General features: G+C 39.5%; 1 protein-coding gene across 1 annotated transcript in view; it reads right to left on the bottom strand.

Annotated features, from left to right (window-relative positions):
* LAMA1 (laminin subunit alpha 1) overlaps nucleotides 1–18,619 on the bottom strand; it is a 136,752-nt gene extending 118,133 nt beyond the window's left edge. The window contains exon 1 of the mRNA XM_067547593.1: nucleotides 18,461–18,619. Within this exon, the coding sequence (XP_067403694.1) occupies nucleotides 18,461–18,536 (76 nt within the window). The 5' untranslated portion in view covers nucleotides 18,537–18,619. The remainder of the gene's footprint in view (nucleotides 1–18,460) is intronic.
* Nucleotides 18,620–20,151: the final 1,532 nt, after the last annotated feature.

Here is a 20,151-nt window from a genome sequence, read left to right on the forward strand (position 1 = left end):
GCTTTGACCCACTTTCAACGCTGAGAATTTTACAATGATATGCACACTATGCTTAAATAGCAAGTAACCAGTTATAATCAATCAGTTTAATAAAAAGAGAGAGCCTCAACATCACACACCTTGACTGCTCTGCTGCAACATTACAACTAACTGAATCTCTATTAGACTAACAGAGAAAATGCATAGAGGCTCAGATAAGGGGTTGATTTTAGTATATGGCACAGTTTTTAAAACATTATATATGTTCTAAGGCCAGAAGGGATCATTGCAATCATCTAGTCTGAGCTCCTGACCACTAATATCATAGAACAGAGCTGGCTGTTATAATGTCAGCTGACCCAAGTTATTTCTAAACAAAGTTAGTTTCCATTTAGTCCCCTGCTGGATGCTTTTTAGTACATTGTGCAGCAGAGGCGGACTGACAGAGGGACACAGGGGGTGGGAGGGGACCAGGCTCCTGGGCACTGGCCTGGAAGTGGGGGATGGTGCCGGCCAGGCCCTTCTCAATGCGCAGAGGGTGGAGGGCGCAGGAGGCTCTGAGGGGAGGCTGGATGGAGCCCCAGGGCAGGCGGGGGGTAGGGAGCTGTGGGTGATCAGGAGGAGGAACTCCCCGCCCCACACTATTCTTTGGCCGGGGGGTGAGGATGCCCTGCCCGGTAGCGAGAGCCAGCGCTGAATCTGATTGGGCTGCGGAGCTGAAGCAGGAGAGGCAGGCGCCATGTGGCAGGCAAGTGTGGAGTGGATAATTGTGGGGGACGGAAGTGGAGCCCAGCCAGAGCCAGGAGAGCTGCCGCCATGAGCGCCAGAAAGTCCCGGGGAAGGGGGGATGCAGGAGGAGGAGGAAAGCTGCGTGTGTCCCCCGCAGGTACAGACCACTCCCTGGGGTAACTGGGGGGCAGCGCCATCTGGTGGGAACCAGGAACCTCTCCTGCCCTGTGCAAGGGCACATGAGGCTGGGGGCATGGAAGGGAGACACACAAATGCAAGCATTGGCCCCCGGGCGACAGAGACCCATGGTACGCCACTGTTCAGCAGATAGCTTTATGGTTCTCAGATTTGTAAAAGCTTTCACAGGTTGCATTTTAAAAATCTGATAGGCATCTTGAAAGGAATTGTAGAGAACTCATCGCATTAGTTCTGCCAAAACACTTTAATTTGAATCCTGCAATCCGCTAGAATACCAATACACCTCAAAAGATCTAAGCTTCTCCCTCCTTCTCCCCCAGCTCCAATGTAAGCGACAAAAGACTTATCTCCACTAGGCTTTTTGCCATAAAATGTCCCACTGTTGCTACCACCAATTCAGTTCCATCACCGGCAACAACAAAAGGAGCCTTAATGTAGACAAGGCACTGGCATCTACTGGCATTTTAAACTCAGTGTTGTCTAAACCTGCTCTGAACTGGGTCAGGCGACACGCTGATTAATGCCCTACTGTTTGGAAATGCATTTGAAAGCGACTAAACACTGCAACATAACAGAGAACAAATGTTATCTCAAACTCAAGCTGAAAATAGAGAGTAAAGTGAGCAACAATGTTGTTTGTTCAAGAATGATTGTAGTCAGCTTTACTATTTCCCCCCATTTATATATGGTTCATGAAGGTTAAACTTTTTTTCTAAATTCAAGGCAACCGTTGTGCATTTCACAACATGCCTTCTTTCAAACTCTCAAACATCAGCCTACTATTTCAAAGTTATAATATAACCACACCTATAGAAAAAATAAGTTTGTCCAAAACACTGAAATCCTTTTAAACAAGTCAGTGGGCTAAAAAGTGCATTTGACATAACAAGTAACAGAAAAGTGAAGGAAAAAAATAGATTACATTAATTAAGTTTTAATTGTTTGTTCGTGCAATTTACTAAAGAAAAATAGCCTGTTCTTCCTTGATGTAAAATACTAAACAATTATTTGAGAATCTCTTCCCTTACCACATTCTACAGCAGAAAACAATGAAATGTAACTTTTTTTTTTTTTTTTAAAGAGCTCTGCAGAGGGCAGAAAATAAAGTTTTATTTCATTGGGGTCAGACTTTACCCCAGAAATCCATGCATGGGAAGAACCCTTCAGGTGTGAATCCTGCTTAGCTGTCTCTGCTGCACTATCCTCCTCACGTTACAATCCCACAGAAGGTGTTGAGATCTGCAAAGAGGGAGATGAAGGCACTGCAATATCAGGGTGGGCAGTGGTGGGTAGTCACCATTCCCACTCTGGATTTGTTGGGATTCCCCATGAAAGATAACACAGCTTAAAGCTGTTGTGCCTTCCTTGCTGAGCACCCCAAAGATCCCTGTTTGGGGGGACTGTTCCCTTGCCAAGATGTAGGGAAGACTTCTGGGGACACAAATCGTCTGTGAGGAAAGTCCTGACATCTCATTGATTCCCCAGGACCTGCATAGATTCTTGGGGAGCCAACACGTGTGGGGACAAGGGCAAATCTTATCCTTATAATGGAACGCTAAGGGAAGAATTTCATGGGTGGATCCTTGCAGAGATTTCCTCTTTAGCTCCCTCCCACAGGATTTATTGCAGCAAGGAGAGACCCAACACTTTGCAATTAAGGGAAAATAGTCTAATCTATTCTTTTGCCTCTAACTTTCTGTCATTTGTTAGATCAAATGTACTTTTTTGGCCCACTGATTTGTTTAGATTTATATCAGCATTTGGGACCTCAGCACAAAAACATCTACCACTAGAACTATGAAGCTTTCCCAATGTAATGTGTGCCACTGCTTTTACAGCAGCATATGTCCCTTTTTTTTTTTTCAGAAAAATTTCCAAAATGCTCTCAGGGATGGAGACAAGAAAAGGGAAAACGCACAGTTTTTAACAATTTATAGCTCTGTCCTGAACAAACAAACAAAATATATCTAACTTCAGGGCTTTGTTTCTGCCAAATTTCAAAGGCCTGATTAAAACTGAAGGTATTAAGAGTTTCTCAGAAGAAAAAAAAGAGGGAGGCTGCAAGAATCTTTTATCATGGCAACTGTTAGGCAACTTAAACATTGGAGCTGCTACCAGTGCCAGATCCCTTTATATTCTTAAAGAAAAAATTGCAGATGTGCTTAGTAAGAGGTACAACATATTACAAAGAGAATGGTTGTGTAATAATGCAGGGAATGGGGAAGAAAAGGTAAACCTGGAGAATGACTCATTCATTCTCTGGTGAAACTTTAGACCAAGAAATTGATGATTCTTTTGATGAGGAACAAACATTTCAGATATATAAATCAATTACATATATATCTAAGTCCAATTTGAAGTCTAGCTTTTAAATGTGAATACAACTGTGCTGTTTAAAATAAATTATATGAATGTACTTAAATTGACAAATTACTTTCAAGGCGTCTAATAAGACTTTGTGACTTCCCTAAATTGTCTTTCTAGCCAGGATACTCAGATACTATACAAGAAGGCTCAGATACTACATGGATAGGTGCCATGAAAGAATTAGATAGTCAATGTTCCTCCCTCTAATTTAGTCATATGGGAACTGATACAATGCTCACTGAAGTCCAGGGAAAAGATACCGGAACCCCAGTATCACCATATCCTCTTCCTCTCATTAATCATACTGCATCAACAGCATTATACCACCCAGCAAGTTCAGGTTTTATCAAGAAGTTCAGATTCTTTTCTGGACTTGTTTTGTCACTGACAAGAAAATGCTCCATCCATAAATCTAATTTTGGAAAACTCTGTTAGCAAGCCACTAAAGGCGTAAAAGACATATTTGGTGGTATTTTCCGTAATAAAATCAGTGCATCTGAGAAGAGTGATACAAGGTACACAGTTAGTAGCATTTAAAAATTATTAATTTAAAAGAAACCTTTAAATACCTTTTTTGGATACACAACAATTCAATAACAAATTAAGGGAGAATATGTAGAAAAAAGAAACAGGAACAAAAAAAAGACAACATTTTAGCAAAAATCGAAGAATATGATTGGATGTAAAAGTTAGCTAATTTGTAGGGATATTTTTAACTGCTGTCATGCATTTACAAAGTATAATTTCAGTATTCCTTCCCTCAAACAACTCTTAAGTCATTTCTTGTAAGTATTGATTCTTAGACCATGAGCACTGTTCAAGAACCTGGCTGGAAATGGTTTCTCTGTCACATTTAAGTCAAAGTAGAAAAGCCAAAGGTCGACAGACATGCAACTTGCCAGGAAACAACAAACCTGCTAGACCATGAAATTAGTTTTTGCTTGTTCACCACTAGCTTTTTCCACATACTGAGGAGTCTACATCTTCTGATTCTTTTTACAATAGTGCTAGCTTTTTTTTCTGAAGTCACCTTAAACTCCAGAACATGTTTTACTACAAAACTACTAGTAAATGTGTTATGCACCTACTAAAACATTTTACTGAAAGGTTTGTCAGTTTCTCCTTACTTTATGTGTGTGAAGGACTCTTACCCATTCATTCTATATCACCATTGAATTATGAGACTCTGGACAACAGGAAACTTACTGAACAGATTGTCAGACCTGTTTAAGGCCAGTTTTCTAAAACTTGGATGTCATAAACTTAGGCACTTAAATAATTAGGCCTCTAAAAAAGCAGCCTGACTTTCAGAGGTGCTGAGCATTCACAATTCTCATGCATATTGGGCACACAAGTTTGGAAATATTGGAATTAGCCTTTTTGTTAAGTATGAATACACTGACAGATTAGAGGGTCATCCAGAGAGACTCCCCTATGCTTGCTGTTCTGGGGCAGGCATGATTTTCCCCACCCCACACATTGTTTCCTACTATTGGTCTCCAATCCAAGGAGCAACAGTCTTCTCTATACCTGAAAATCCTGCCTGTGCTTGAACCTGATTCCAGTGAAGTCTATATAAAACTCTTTATGCCTGATTCTTCAAACATACAGATAATTCATTTTACGCATCTGCAGAATTTACTGCTGTATGTTTTATTACAGTGAATGGAATGTTGTGGTTGAAGTACCCATTAGCTCTCCTGTGGTCCTCCACAAAGACTTGGAAACAAGATTTTTTATAAGAATTGTAAAGGTTTAAAGTAGTAGTTTCCAACCTCTCCTGTACTCTGACTCCATATTACAACAGAAAAAAAAATCAGGATACCTCCTCTCATTTATCTATAAAGAATGGGAAGTTATTCGCAACCCCCAAACCTATTGGCATCCCCCTGGGAGGAGAACTTGTGGCTGACAAACAGTGATAGTACTTCAGAGGGATCATAAAACATGTAATTGTTTTTTTTATCAGATCCATGTAAATGATTTATTAAACAGTCATATGCAACAATGTAAAATGCATACTTCGTGTATGCAATATTTTGAACTTTTCTAATTTAAACGTATTACTTTTGAGAACCTTACACTAAATAATCAGTGTAAATTAAATTTCAGTTTTCAAATAAGTGGAAAATCTCAAAACTTAATCAATAACAATTGTTTCAAGTGTTAGTGTCTCTGCATGACCGGATATAAATATAAATCATCTTGTTTTGTGGATCAATGTATTTTTAAACATACTATCTACAGATGTACAAGAAGAATAAAGTTTTCATTCAATCAGCAACAAGTCTGTATCAGCGCTGAGACCGAAGGCCAGAGCGTTAGTGAGTATAAATGGACACAGTTCCTCTGACATAAAGGAAGCTACAATGAATGATACCAGCTGAGGATCTGGCCCAGAGAACTGTAAAATAAACTTAAAAAAAAACCTAGTATACGCACTCACTGCATCATTTCCTTGCCTCTGATGTCAAAATCTCACCTCTTAGAAAGAAGCTATTAATTAGGCAAAACCAGAGAGAGAAGGAGACCACAAATCATGCCTGTGAATTGTTTTTCGAAGGTACCAGTTAGCATATACATTACCCATAGCCTCCTTCAGTTATTGGCTGTAGAAAGTAAAATATGTCCTGCCACCTTTTTCTAAGCTATTTTCTCCTATTTTCCTAAAAAAACAGTGACTAGAGAAGAGCAGGAAAATGGCTAAGTTTCCAAAACAAAATGTATATTTAAACTTTCTCACTTTACTTTAAAGTAGTATTGTACACTGGTGTAGTTCCTGCTGGAGTTACATGAATGAATCAATCTCCAAATGCATGTGCTTGTGTGCATATAGAAAGCCCAGCACCTTTGTACATTAAAAAAAAAGGTGACAAGTCACTTTCTGCACATTTTTGGATAGCATTTTCAAACACTTAATTTTATCATTTCTAAAACAGGTTTATTCATGCATATCAATGGTGCTTGTCTTCATGCAGGACAAACTTCTGATCAAGTATAAATATTAAGCAATTTTGGTTTTAGGGCCAAAAAAATATAGGGGAAAAAGGTCTGGAAAGTCCTTCAAATTAAAAAAACCATGGGAGACTGCTCCTCCCTATCCCCTGCCAATGTTCAAATAACTCAGACAGTCACATGGAATTTTAATCAAAGCTCCAAAAGTAGTTTGCCTTTAGCCTGAGAACAAAGCATGAGGCATTTTGGCCCAAAAAGGTAAATTTTTGTAGAAAATTATGACAGCCTGAAGACAGGGATTTGTGACTGAAGAGGCACTTCCATTTACAGCAACACTACTGTGATACTATAATTAAAAAAAAATATGTAAAACACACTTTTGACTGAATCCTGCAAAACCTTAGTATCCAAACAGCCTTGCTTACTTCATGTGGGAAATGGTCTACCTTCCATAAGGAAGGGCCTGCAGAACTGGGTCCTTAAGTTTCAGGTAGGGTCATCAAGAATTGAACAGTACTGTTAAAGTTGCACATGTTTTAAAGGAGGAAAATATCAATTCGCACTCTGTAGTAAATTGAATTTCTTCTTTGTTTGGTCATATTCCAAACTGCTTTTCTCTCACCAAACAGGGAGATTACTTTCCAATTCATCATTCTAGGGGTCATCTTCACATCACTGATGAAGTCCTCTAATCCCACTGAAATCATGATTATCCAAAATCAGAATTTGTCTCTTAATTTATAGAAGGAATTTATACAGGGGAAAGATCTAAACATTTGCAAAATGGTAAGCTTGCCCAGGGTGCAGATATTCAATGCCACCAAATTGTTTGGGACATATCTGTTCACAAGTCAATACAATATTGATATTTTATTGTCTAGTGGAATATAAAAGAAATCTGAAATGTCTCTTACTCACTCCATTTTCAACCTTACTTTTGTCCAGTATTACTATTCCAAAGTACATGATATACAACTTTAACCCACAAAATTATCATCAATGACACGTTACATCAGTTGCTATGTGTTGCTGAGTTACTCCCCTCAGATCAGATACTACTGTGCCACATCCAAAGACTTGGGGGTCTAGTCACCCTTTAATTATTACACAGCTTGGCTTAAAGTTCACCACCCATCCATCAACCCAAACCCTCAGTTTTAAAAAAAAAATAAAAAAATTCCTGTTTGAGTGCTGGGTGTGTAGGCTTACCTTCCACAAAGAAAGGCACAATGAAAACTCTCCCCATTTAAAGTTTTTCTTTCTGGGGAGAAGTACAGGAGAATGTGATATGTAAAATATTATCCATTGAGAAATCTGTCTTCTGAACTACCAAGTCAATAAGTCCTGCTTTCATCAACAGATTTTGGCTTAAAAACGAGAAACTGAAACAAGTCTCACATAGGAATTGTCATAGTGGATCACACCTGTAGAACATCTAATCCAGTATCTATCTCTGACAGTGGCCAGCACCAGATGACTCGGAGAAAAGTCCAAGAAACCCCATGGCAGGTAGATGTAGGGCAATTTGCCCCCATCAAGATCTCCTCCTGATGGCCTGTATTGCCCCTAGAATACATCAAATCTGCACTATACACTACACAAAACAATCATTTTCCCCCATTAGAATTATATTAATGAAGAAACAGAACATACAGGAGACCAAAGCCATTCCTGGTATAATCACTCTGAAGTCACCAGGGATTAATTTGGCCCAAATGTTTACATTTGCTGTGTCTTTGGCAGTGACAGGCTCATTTTGCAGGATGTGGGCAGGCACACTATAAGCATACTTCAAATAAGATAAACTGTGATTAGTCTTGAAAAGATTCAGATTTTGATTTTTATTAATCTTGATGGAAATCATGACTGTTTATTTCTAAGTGCCTATTCATTACTCAGAATTTTGAATGATTATTTTTACATTTTCTGGCTAATAGACTAACATTTTGTGGTCAAACTATAATGACTGTAGAAGTTGACATTTTTAACAGATTTAAAATAAATTCATAACTTTTGATAAAAATATTTCATTTTTAGTCACAGAGCATGATGGAATACTGACATTTTTGCTAAACCCATTAACAGGCACAGGCTTATTAGATTTCAAGTGATTTTTTAAAAATGTTTCTTACTCTCTAAATTAAGTACATAAATTGTCCCACTAAAGTCCATGAGCATACATAGGCTTAAATCTAGGCAAGTGCTTAAGTACTTTATTGAATCATAGACTTAATCATAGGCTGAATAGTGATTAACTTTTTTTTTTTTTTTTTTTTTTTGCAGGGTTGGGGGTGAAGGAAGATATGAACAATGATTCAGTAATTACACAGCGGTAATCCCAGAGTAACTCCCCCAAAGTCAATAGAATTACACTGAACTAAAAATCAAACTCTGTGCTCTTCAATGATCTTTGAAAAGTATTTTCAGATACTAGTAACATGATAGGCAGTTTGCAATCAGCATAGTAGGCAAATGAATGGAATCCGAGAATTTTAAATAGCATAGATTTCACAACCCTTATTTAAACCAGGTTTTCTGAATATCCTAACACAACTCAAACAACCTCCATCTTAAACTTCCCTCATCTAACTCTTCTAATCAAGTTAAGTAGAAACAGTATGATCATTAGAGACATTAGGATACAGTTACAATGATATGTACTACATTTCATCTTAAAAAGACCAATACATATTTTTTTCATAAGTCACAGTAAAGACATTGCATAGCATTACACTTAACAGCTAAAGAATACAACAGAAGCAAGTGAATGACAATGAGGAGCACAAGTTAATTTTTAAGGGATACAGGCTGGTATGACAGATAAACAAGATGTATCAGCTGCTTATATATTAGAATAAGGTAATAAAAGAAAGCCAGATAGCAAATTATTTGTTATTTTTCCATGTTTTATATTAGTAAGCTTTTCCATTAACAGAATACTTCAAACTTTAGCCAACCAATTGCCCAACACAAGAATGGCAGAATCTCACCATTTTGGTCTGCCATAATGAATCTGTCAGTAAGAAGCACTAACAAGCATCCACTTCTGTTGCTGAATGCTCACTAACTACCTCAAATCAAGTAATTTTTGCCTTGATACACTTGCACTTGTGCTAGTCAACAGTAACTTCACTGAAGTCAAGGAAAGTACAGTTACATGAAACCAAAGTGGGCCTAATTCTGCCTTTCTACCAACATTATTCCATTAAGTCAGTCCTGATTTAATGAGTAAATGAGTTCATAATCAGGCCCATTGACTAGTACAGGAAAGCTTAAAATCAAGCAGCTCCATGCCAATTATTTCCGAAAGAGCTGGGCTCCTGGGCAATTCTGACACAATGAAAGTGCCAACTGCTGATTTACACACACAGGTCTTTTTAAATGCTTATTTGATCTGTTGAATTATATTTTCAGCTGTGGCCCCAGAACTCTGCATGGATCTTTCATAAATTTTAATAATCTAAAATCTCTATCAGTATGAATCCAAAGGGATCATTAAAACTTTCCATGTTAATTTTATCTGCATTTATGTTCCTTGGGTGAATTCCTGGCCAATGAAGTCAATGAGAGTTTTCCCACTGATGTCAATAGAACCAGGATTTTGTACAGTCCAATGACAAAATTTGCTAATGACCAACCTAAAGTATGGAAGCGTTTTTGAATTATGCCAATCTTCTATACTACTCTTCATCTGTCTTTATTTCTTTTTAAAATGTCACACTTATATTTTCCTTATGTGTCATATTAATAAACTAATATACTTTGGCAAAATTGAAACATTCTTCACCCAAGATTTTCCTTTTTCAAGAAATCTGTATTTTTTTTCCATCCAGTGTCTGATTTGTGTTATATAGGTCAATCATTATTCACAAAACCAGACACCTTAAAGAAAGTCTTTATGGAAGTAACTCTACGGTAAAATTATTCTTAAATGTCTTTTGGCACTAGTAAAATTTCTAGTGTAAGTCATTGGGTTGCATTTTCTAAGGTGAGTAGTAAAATAGGAATTGTAAGGTCTGATGGGACTTTTTTCTTTCAAGATTAGGAACAAAAGTATGCAATACTTCACTCTTTGTGCTTTGCAAACTTCATTATATCAGTTCTCTAGTAGTCACCATTCTGTCAGTTACTGAGGCTCTGGATAACAGTAGACTTATTCATATATTGTCTAGACTTCAAAGAAAATGAAACTAGTGGATGAAACAGCTGGTAAATCTCCAACACTATATTTTTAACATGTGTTTCTAATTTATGCAGGATGTCCCCCAAGATGAGGCTATTCCAAAATAATCACTGCCGTTTTCTCAGCATTAGAGAAAAGAACTAAGATACAGGGAACACCTCTTTCAATATATGAAGACTAAAGGCCCAATTCATTTCTTCATTACTTCAGTTTTACACTGGTGCAAGTCCACTGAACCCAATGCAGTTGCACAAGGTATAAAAGGAAATTAATGCAGTGGTGAATCAAATTCAAGAGATCTATATATTAGTACAACACATGATAAAGGTGCTGATACAGTTAGTCCCCTATAGAAAACAATAAATAATCCACAGGCCACTCAAAGCTTTTTGAAATGAAGAGAATTTCATTCAACCTCTGAGATTATGCCCTTTCAATTTATTGACTGGGTACATTGACCACACAGACCTTTTCTATTCATCCCCTTTCCTTCCCACCAAGCCAGTCTAAATCATTGCAGACTGTTAGCAAAGAAAAGCTTAAACAAATAAGATAGAGGATGCAGAGGATATGTGTCTATCTCCAAGGTCAGTTCCAGCTAACAGAAAAACAAAGACACAGCTGAGGTGAAAATAAAGTCTTCATTTCACGAAGACAATTGCTTAACTTTGTTGACTTCTCATATGGGAATCAAAAGGAGGGCTGGGTCTCACAGAACAGTGAAAAAGATTAAAAAATGATATATCTTATATTTGTAAAACTGTCTTCAAACACAAAGCTTTAATTTAATTTAGAAGAAATTGGCTAGAGTACATCCTTGACAAAAGTCTTCATTGTTTAATAAACAATTTTTTTAAAACTTAATAGGTTAAAGATGCTAAAATCATTGGAAAAACTGAAGGCTCATTTTTACCCACTGTGCACAAGAAGGTAGCAGAACCAATATGGAACATGGCTGTGGGGAGAAGGATAGAAGGGGAGTGGAAATATCAACTGTGTGGCATGCTCCTTTTCCCCAATTCAATAGGTGTCCTCTGTGGGTGTCTTGCAGGCTTTTGCTGCTTTTGGAAGGCATAGGTTAGGAGTTAAAGTGGATAAGGACAGAAGGACAGTCAATGTGTATGCATTTATGGAAAAGTCTCATAGAATCATGCGGAGATTAAACCAGCAGGGTTTTACAATAAATATTATAAAACCAGATCGTCTTCTCCTGTGATAAAAATCATGTCTCAGAGAGACCCACCACGATGTCCTATTGGGCCAATCAGGAAAAAATTTATGGGGCCTGCCCACACACTGATGGCTCCTAATGGGAAAAATCTTATAGAGGAATTGGCCCCTATGCTGTCCACATCTACCTATTCTCATAGGAGGTTGTTGAAGGCTTATGTTTTGATGGTATTACTTACATCAATATAGCTATACTCCTACATGGCTTCTAGTTTCCCTGTAAAAATGTACATGTAAACAATTTAACTATAAAATAAATCTACTGGTTTTCCTGTAAAATTGTATATGCATACTTATTTTTAATGTCTGACAATAATGTATACAAAATCATGAAGCCTTTGATGTAGGGGGGACATGCAATATTTTTTTCTCAGAAAAGCAACATTATTGCAAAAGCATAAAAAGTAAAACCCTTCATTAAAAAGAAACAGTAGAAGTAATTACTGGAGCAGAAGCATTAGTCATTTTACACTAAGACAGATTTGACTGTCCTTTATCATATAAACTAGTACACCATGAATAGTCCCACTGAAAAATATTGGAAATTGGAAAGCAAAATTCAGTGCCCATTCTATAGTACCTGCATGTACTAGCATTCCAGGGCAGCTCACAAAGTAGAGAATCTCTGACTGATGTAATACTAAGTAAGATGTAAGCTGATCATTAACGGACCTCAAACACACATCATTTGAGAGTTTTTATGTAAGTGTGCTACTGTAAACTAATGAATACTCTTCTAAATCAAAGAAGAACTAAGCAACCACATATTGCAGAACTTCTCTCTAACATAAATACTATAGTTCTTTGTTCCATCAGGAAGGGCATCTCAGCATGGAATGCCTCAGGGACAGCAGCCCTTTAGCCCATTTAAAACAAAGACACAGAAAAAGGAGACAGGCTCTGTCTGAAGATCCTACCTTTGTGTGAAAGTGCTGTAAATACCAACAACTAATCAAGATATGCTGATAATTTCTGAATTTATAGGAGATACACTTTTCAGCCTGTAGGGCATGGAAAAAAATATTTATGGCAGACAAGTGGCTTTTTATCTTAATCTTCAATCTACTTAGAATGCATTCACAAGATTTTTCTCCTTCACATACCTTTGTACTCTGTGGGCAGAACAAAGACCACAGAGCTCTTTAGCTTTGGCTTTCTTTGAAAATAAAACAGAAAAAAAATGTAAAAGAAATATTATGAGCAAAATTTAACATTTAAGGATACACAGATTTGGGCCAGGCATTTAATCTTCTATTTTAGAAAGTTTCTCTTCAAGGAATCTTTCTTGTTTTATGTCAGTCACTGTGGTTAGTTGAAGTATCTCCTGATTCTTTTTTCCCTCTAAACTGAACACTACGTGATAAAAATAACTGTCTACTGCAAGGTTTCTGATACATGCTTGTGAAACATCTGGTACTTACGCTGCTAGAAACAAAATACTCGACGAAAAGGATTACTAGTTTGATCCAGTATAGCAATTCCTAAATTGTTATTACATGCTTTTTCATTCTGCACTGTGCAATATTTAGGGACATAACGTCCAGCACATCTTGAAAGTTCAAGGAGACTTACTTGAAAGTGTTACAGAAGTTGGTTTCAATTAATTCCAAACTAAGACATAGATTCACAGTTTTGTGAAGGTCTGAAAGTGACAATATAAAACATATTTTTGACTAGTCTGTGGTTATGGTTATGCACAAGGAAGAGCACGTGCCTCTTGGGGTGTAGTAAATAGCACACAGAGACTTCCCCCATTTAGCACAGATTATAGTGAATAGAGAAAAGGCCTAAATGACTGATTCCAAATTCTCAGATCCATGGACAGCAAGAGGAGGTTACTGCAACACACTCTGACTCATAAAAATGAATTGAGGTATGACCCATTGACATGCAGCTGAATAAAGCTGCAACCTACAATGTAAGCACTGAAAGTCTACAATGTAATCTACAATATAAGTACTTTGAAAGTTACCACTACTACCTACCTCTAAAAAAGCTTCTTTTTTATTATGCTAGTGCATCTAGCAGTGATATGACCATCTGTATGACACACTGTGGCTATTACCAACCACACTACCTTCCAAAACGAATCTACAATAACGCTTGTTGCCACTAAGATGGGTCTGTTCCTTTGGAGCCTGGACTGTCTTTTTGTTCTGTATGTACAGCACCTAACACAATGCAATCCGGGTCCATGACTAAGACTCATAAGTGCTATCATAATACAAATGAATAATATTGGTTTCCAAGAATATAATGTTGAATCCATTACAGTGAAATAAAAGAACGTCTTATCTTTTTAAAACTCTCTGCACTTCCAAGATAGCAAAAAGGCTATTATCTAAACTTGGAAATCATCGATATAATGCTTGGGATACAGCAATACACTTTATTGAAAGATTGGGTATTGAAACTACAGAAGCAGTACAACAACTGTTTGACAAGTGTTGGGAAATCAAATTCAACAGCAAGAATGAGGTCCATTAATTATACAATCAATGTTTGTATCTAGTGCTGTTGTAGCCATGTCAGTCCCGGGATGTTAGAGAAATCAAGGTGGGTGAAGTAAATATCTTTTATTGGACCAACTTCTGTTGATAAGAGCTTGAAAGCTTGTTTCTCTCACCAGCAGCAGTGGCCCAATAAAAGATACTACTTCACCCACCTTATCTCTGTAATCAAAGCTTGCCATTCAATAATCAAGAGGAAAATTTAGAATAGATATCCTATCAAAATACCTAATAAACGTTATGAGTCTGTAAAATATCCATCTTATACTGAATAAACCCATGCATTAACCTTCCAAAGTTACACATAACAGTGTTTAGACTACTTATTGAAAGACTAGATTACAGAATTTTCTTTACTGTTCTGTGTTGCTTTTCCACACATGAGACTCTTGCATCTTTTGACAAACCAACACAACTACTGTATTCTATAGTTTCCTGATTTGCTGGCAGGAAATACGCAGACATGAACTGAAAAGCAGGAAATGCTGAAGAGATAATTTTATCAATGGTATTTTCATGAGCATTCTAAGATAATTTTTATTTTGTGATCACAGCATCAAGAGATCCTATTAAAATAATGGTTTGAGAAACCTTTCTAGCTGTGCGACAAACCAGATTTTAAGAATACCTGGGTATTAAAAAGTATCACTATTCTGAACTTCAGTTGTATTTACTTCCTACAAGCAATACAGTCATTTGTATTTCATCACATTCCTTGCATCATTTTTGGATTAGTATTATGAGATACATAATGGAATGCTGACTTTTGTAAGACCGTTATTCACCAGATGGGTTCTGATACTCACCACTCAATGGTATCATCCACATCAACATACAGATAAATCTGTAAACTTAAGCTAATGAAAAGAATGATTTTCTGACCCAATCTTTGAAAAAGAAACACAGTAACAAACAAACAAACAAATGAACAAAAGAGAGAAAGAAAAGATTACAGTAACCACTAAAGAAAATTGACAAGATGAGGTTTAGATACAATTAAATTTAACGGTATGTGTAATCTTTAATATAAAGTCAAGATACATTTCGTCAAGAAGCCTTCAGATTACTGTGTAAAAAGTTATTTGAAATATCAATAATATACTTGTTGCATTAATTTACAACAGCTTTTGGAATTTGACCCTGTGTGTGAAAGTTAGGGTTCCCACATGCACATGAACTTGTCCCAATTCTAAAAGTGTAGTATTTTGGATTACTGTTTATGATGTTAAAACTATATGATAATATACTTTAAGTGACAGTAAATACTGAAAGACTTTGGCATTTACATTTCCTGATGAATATGCACTTAAATATTCTACTTAGATGTTCATAATGTAAATGTAGATCTTCCCTTGCACTGATTTGTATGTTTTTAAATAGACTATTCATCTAACTAAGCATAGGTATATTTACTCAAGGCTCTCATATATATATGGATTCCAAAATGTACAGTGTACATTTGAGCCCAAACCTGCATGCCTTACTCAGGCAATAGAAGTTTTAAAGGTACAATCATGGTAATAAACACTTTTGCATTTATTTCAATGTGTAAACTTCCAGATGTTAACCACACCAATGTATGTCTATCATGAATGCCATACTTCAGCCTACTAATTTCATTTAGTGAAATTAAGTCATACATGTATCCAGCATGTGACTTTAAACCATTTCTAATTAATTTCTTCAGTAGAGATCTAATCCTGACCAATAAAACCAATCAGAATTTTGCTGCTCACTTCACTGGGAGCTGGATAAAGCCCCAGATGAGAGTATCTGGTCTATAACTAACACCAATGGCTCTGTGACTTTCTCTCTAACTTTCTAAAGGGAAAAAATATCTTTCATGTTGAGTTTAGACCTAAAAAAAGAGTATGAGAAAGTTAGTAGAAAAACAAGAACTTCTAACAGATGACTCCAATGGCCTTATTGTATAACGTGGTTTGAGTAATTATTCAAAATTATATGCGTAAGAGACTTCAGTCCTCATTCTTTATATAGCAATTGTTCCATTTATGCAAATAAGCCTTCCTCCCCATGGACTAGGGAAGGATTTAAACATTAGTCACCAAGGAACAACCCTGCCCTTTCAGTTTGCAGGACCCTCTGCAGACAAAACCACTGCAGTTCTGTTGTGTAACGGGTTGGTGGGTGTGAGGGATATAAATCATGGAGAAGGAATTCACCCCCTGTGCATAGTGGCACCCAGTTGTGCATGATCTCCCAGCTCAACAGAAAGCAAAATGAATTTGGGGTAGGCCAGAGGCTGGCTAAGGCATGGTAAGAGAATTAGCAATACCAAGATCCTTTGGTCATTTTCCCCAATGAGGGGACATATTAGAGCTGCAGAGCATATTCCAGCAAAGTTTTCTATTATTAAGGTCTCCAGTCTAGTCAAGAAATGCAAACTAGGACTGGACTGATGGCTCAGTGTGTTTTTTAAAAGTCATTAATATTGATCTACAGCAGCATGTATTGGCAACAAAGGCAGTGATTCCAACTTCCCCTCATGATTGGCCCAGCAACACTTCCAAAAGTAACAAAACTGGATGACACCCAATTAAACCTACTACAAACTCTGTTCACTATTCAAACATGTTTGTTTGTTTAAATCCATGCAAAAGTCATTTTTTAAATTGACCAGCCCTAGATTATTTCAGGACCACCTAATATTTGACCTCCTCTTATGCGTGTAACTCCACATATATCCATGGAGTTACTTCTGATTTACACCAGGGAAAGGGAGGAAATCTTTGTGCCTGATCCTCTTAATCCCAGTTAAGAGCACATGGAGCCAGGACCACTTATTTGTGAAACATCGACTGCATCGGGGGCGGAGGGGAGGGGAGAAATTATAAGAGTAGCAAATATTAAGCCTAAAATGTTAGGGAATCCGGACCCCGCAGAGTAAAGCATGGTGGTTAATCTTCATCATCTGGGTCCTCATCTAAACTACGCCTATAGTTTCCCAGATACCACAGTGATCGGCTCCTTATAAATGTGATGAAACATTAATAATCCCAAAGCCGCCATGGTATATCAGCTTCCCCTTAGCCCTTTGGCTCGTAGCAATGTCGAGTGCAGTCTCCGATCTCGGTAAAGGCCATCCTTTCCAGGGGACACGCTGATTCCCGTGCAGCACAGAGCTGGCCGCCCCCCTCCAGCTCGCCGGGGACGGAGAGGGAGGAGGAGGAGGTGAAGGGGCAGCAGCACCAAGAGAGGCTAGAGGAGGGAGAGGGGCTGGGCGGGCAGGCTCACAATGGCCCCGGCGGGAGGGAGCCCAAGCAGCCCTGAGAGGCGAGTGGGGGAGGGAGAGAGGAGCCTGTCTCCGGCGCTGGGTCTGCCTGCTGGGGCTAGTGGAGACAAAGTGCAAAGCGGGCTCCGCGGCCAGAGCTTCCTCCCCATTCATTCATTCATTCATTCCCAGCGAGCGCCCGGCCCGGGCTCAGCCTGATTTTCAAACAGAAGTTTAAGACCTCCAGTCCCAAGAGGGGGCGAGGCGCACCGGCGGGGGGGCGGGAGGTTTGCAGAGCTGGGGGGGGGGGTGACTTCACCCTCTCGGATCGCTCCTCGCTTCCAATGGGGTTTTCATGTCTCAGCTCCCACAAAGCGAGTGGGCGGCCCCTTCCCCACAGCAGCCGAGCCCCCCCCCCCCGCCCCGGCCGGCCGTGCCAGCAGATGTTGAGATAAAGGAGCTGGGGGGGGGGTAATTTACAGAGACGGGGGGAGAGGGAGACATGGGGTAATGGGAAAGAAGGGCAAAGAGGACAACAAAGCTGAAGGGGGCGGGAGGAGACGGCGATCAGGGGACGGAGAAGACAAGCCCTCTCCTTTGGGGAGACGCTGCAGCTGGCTGGCTCCCCCAGCCCCGGGTTTACTACAAAGTGCGCGTTGCGGAGAGTGCGAGCTTCCCCCTCCCCCCTCCGCGCCACATCTTTACAGGCAGACCGCCCTGGTGTAGACGGGGCAAGCTGCGTTTTTAGCCCGCCGCAGCTGATCGCGGTGTAGACCTTAGGGGGGGAGCCTGACTGCTCCGACCGAAGCCCCTAGGGGCCGGGACGGCTTGCGAGTCGGTGGTTCAAAGCATTGCTACCTAAGCATATGGAGGAGAAAAATAAAGCGGTGCAGAGCTCGTCCCGGCCCCGGGTCCAAAGGCTGGTCCAGCAGCCCAGCCAGTGGGGAAGCGTGGCGCCTCCTAGGAGCCCCCGCCGCCCCCAGCCCAACAAGTTCACTTCAGCCGCTTCGGCGCCGCGCCCCCCCGGGTCTACACGCTAATCTCCCAGGCTGGAGATTGCTCCTGGCCCCATCTCACCTCGAAGCTGGCTTTCCCCCCCGGCCCAGAGCAGAGAAGCCAGCAGGAGCCATCTGCAGCCCCAGCAGCAGCGCATCTTCTCCGCCCGGCTCCGGCAGCAGCAGCAGTCCCGCAGGTGGACGGGTGAGCGCCGCACGCTGTTTGCCCTGGAGAGTCAATTCTTCCTTTAGGCTTTTCCCTCCCAGCCTCTGCCCTTCCTTCCCGCCCCTTATCACCCTGTCTTATCTCTCCCCCGCGCGGCTGCACGGCAGCAAGTGAGCCTTCCATAGCCGGACACTAGAGAGGGCACAAACCGCTCCTTCGAGCGGGGGGGGAGTCATTGCAGAGCCCCCTGGGCTTCATGGGCGCGAGCGTGCCATGCCAGTTCTGGGGGCTGTAAGGGGGGCATGTTCCTTGCACCCCGACTCAACAGCCCGTTAGGAGTGATTCTCAGAGCCGGTGTCGCTTCTGAATTGATTCTCAGCTACAAGATTGCTCCTGGACCCCCCCTCTCTTTGGTTTGCTCCACCAGTAGCTGGGGTAGCAAGAGACGCTGCCTTGGAAAGGGGCGTGTAAGTTACATGTGCGAAAGGAGTTCCGAGCTCCTGAGTGGATGAAATAGGGGGGCAGTAAAAAAAAAAAAAAAAAAAAAAAAAATGTCTGTAGCCTCTAGCCATTTAAGATCAACATCATCGTTTTAAAAAAATAAATGTCATTTCACACATGTATTCAACAAGTGATTGCTAGTAGGATATGGGCAGTAAGGGTGTTACTGGAAATAAAATTAAGGAAAGGATCACTGAAGCTGGATATCAGAGAAAACTTTCTGGCAATGAAATCTACGGAACAGCCTCCCACAGGAAATGGTAAAAACCCCGTTGTTTTCCACATTTAAAAATAGACTGGTGAATGCAATGAAGAATACACTATGGAGATCAATCCTGCACTCAAAGGATGTGGGCTTTTCCATCAAAAACTTCTCTGACTCTTTCACTTTTAGTGGAGTTTGTGACACTAGGGCTTGTTTTCTTTTCAAAACGTATTTTTTCACAAGATGTGTTTTTCTATACTGACATGTCAAATCAGTAATTAGGAGTTCAGTGGTTTAACTACAGGACTATTCAGTTTAGCATCAAGACACAAGAGGGCGTTAACAATAGGACATTTAAATAAACACTTTAAACAATATTAACAAAAATATAAAGAAGATGTCTATTATTAATAGTAACAATAATGACTAACATTTAGATGGTGTTTCAAGTAACTTGAAAAGTGGAGAGAACAATATTTTAAAAGTTTTAATATATACCTTTCTTCTCCCATTGATTTTGAAAGTGTTTACAAATTAATATTTTGCTGATGCTTTTTACTTGAGAAATTTAAATTTTATATTTAATGTTTATTGGAGCTAGATAGCACACTGACAGTTTACAGTTAAGATTGCTAGAGCAGTTCCATTCTAAGACCCTGTTTTTCAATCATTCACAAATATATGAAAAGTTTCAGTGGGTTACAGTGAATAAGAAGCTGGATACGAGTCAGCAGTGTGCCCTGGTTGCCAAGAAGGCTAAAAGCATATTGGGCTGCATTAGTAGGAGCATTGCCAGCAGATCACGGGAAGTGATTATTCCCCTCTATTCGGCATTGGTGAGGCCGCATTTGGAGTATTGTGTCCAGTTTTGGGCCCCCCACTACAAAAAGGATGTGGACAA

Source organism: Emydura macquarii, unplaced genomic scaffold (genome assembly GCF_026122565.2).
Source record: "Emydura macquarii macquarii isolate MOO-44397 ecotype Brisbane River unplaced genomic scaffold, CSIRO-AGI_Emac_v2 contig_212, whole genome shotgun sequence".
Classification (NCBI taxonomy): domain Eukaryota; kingdom Metazoa; phylum Chordata; order Testudines; family Chelidae; genus Emydura; species Emydura macquarii.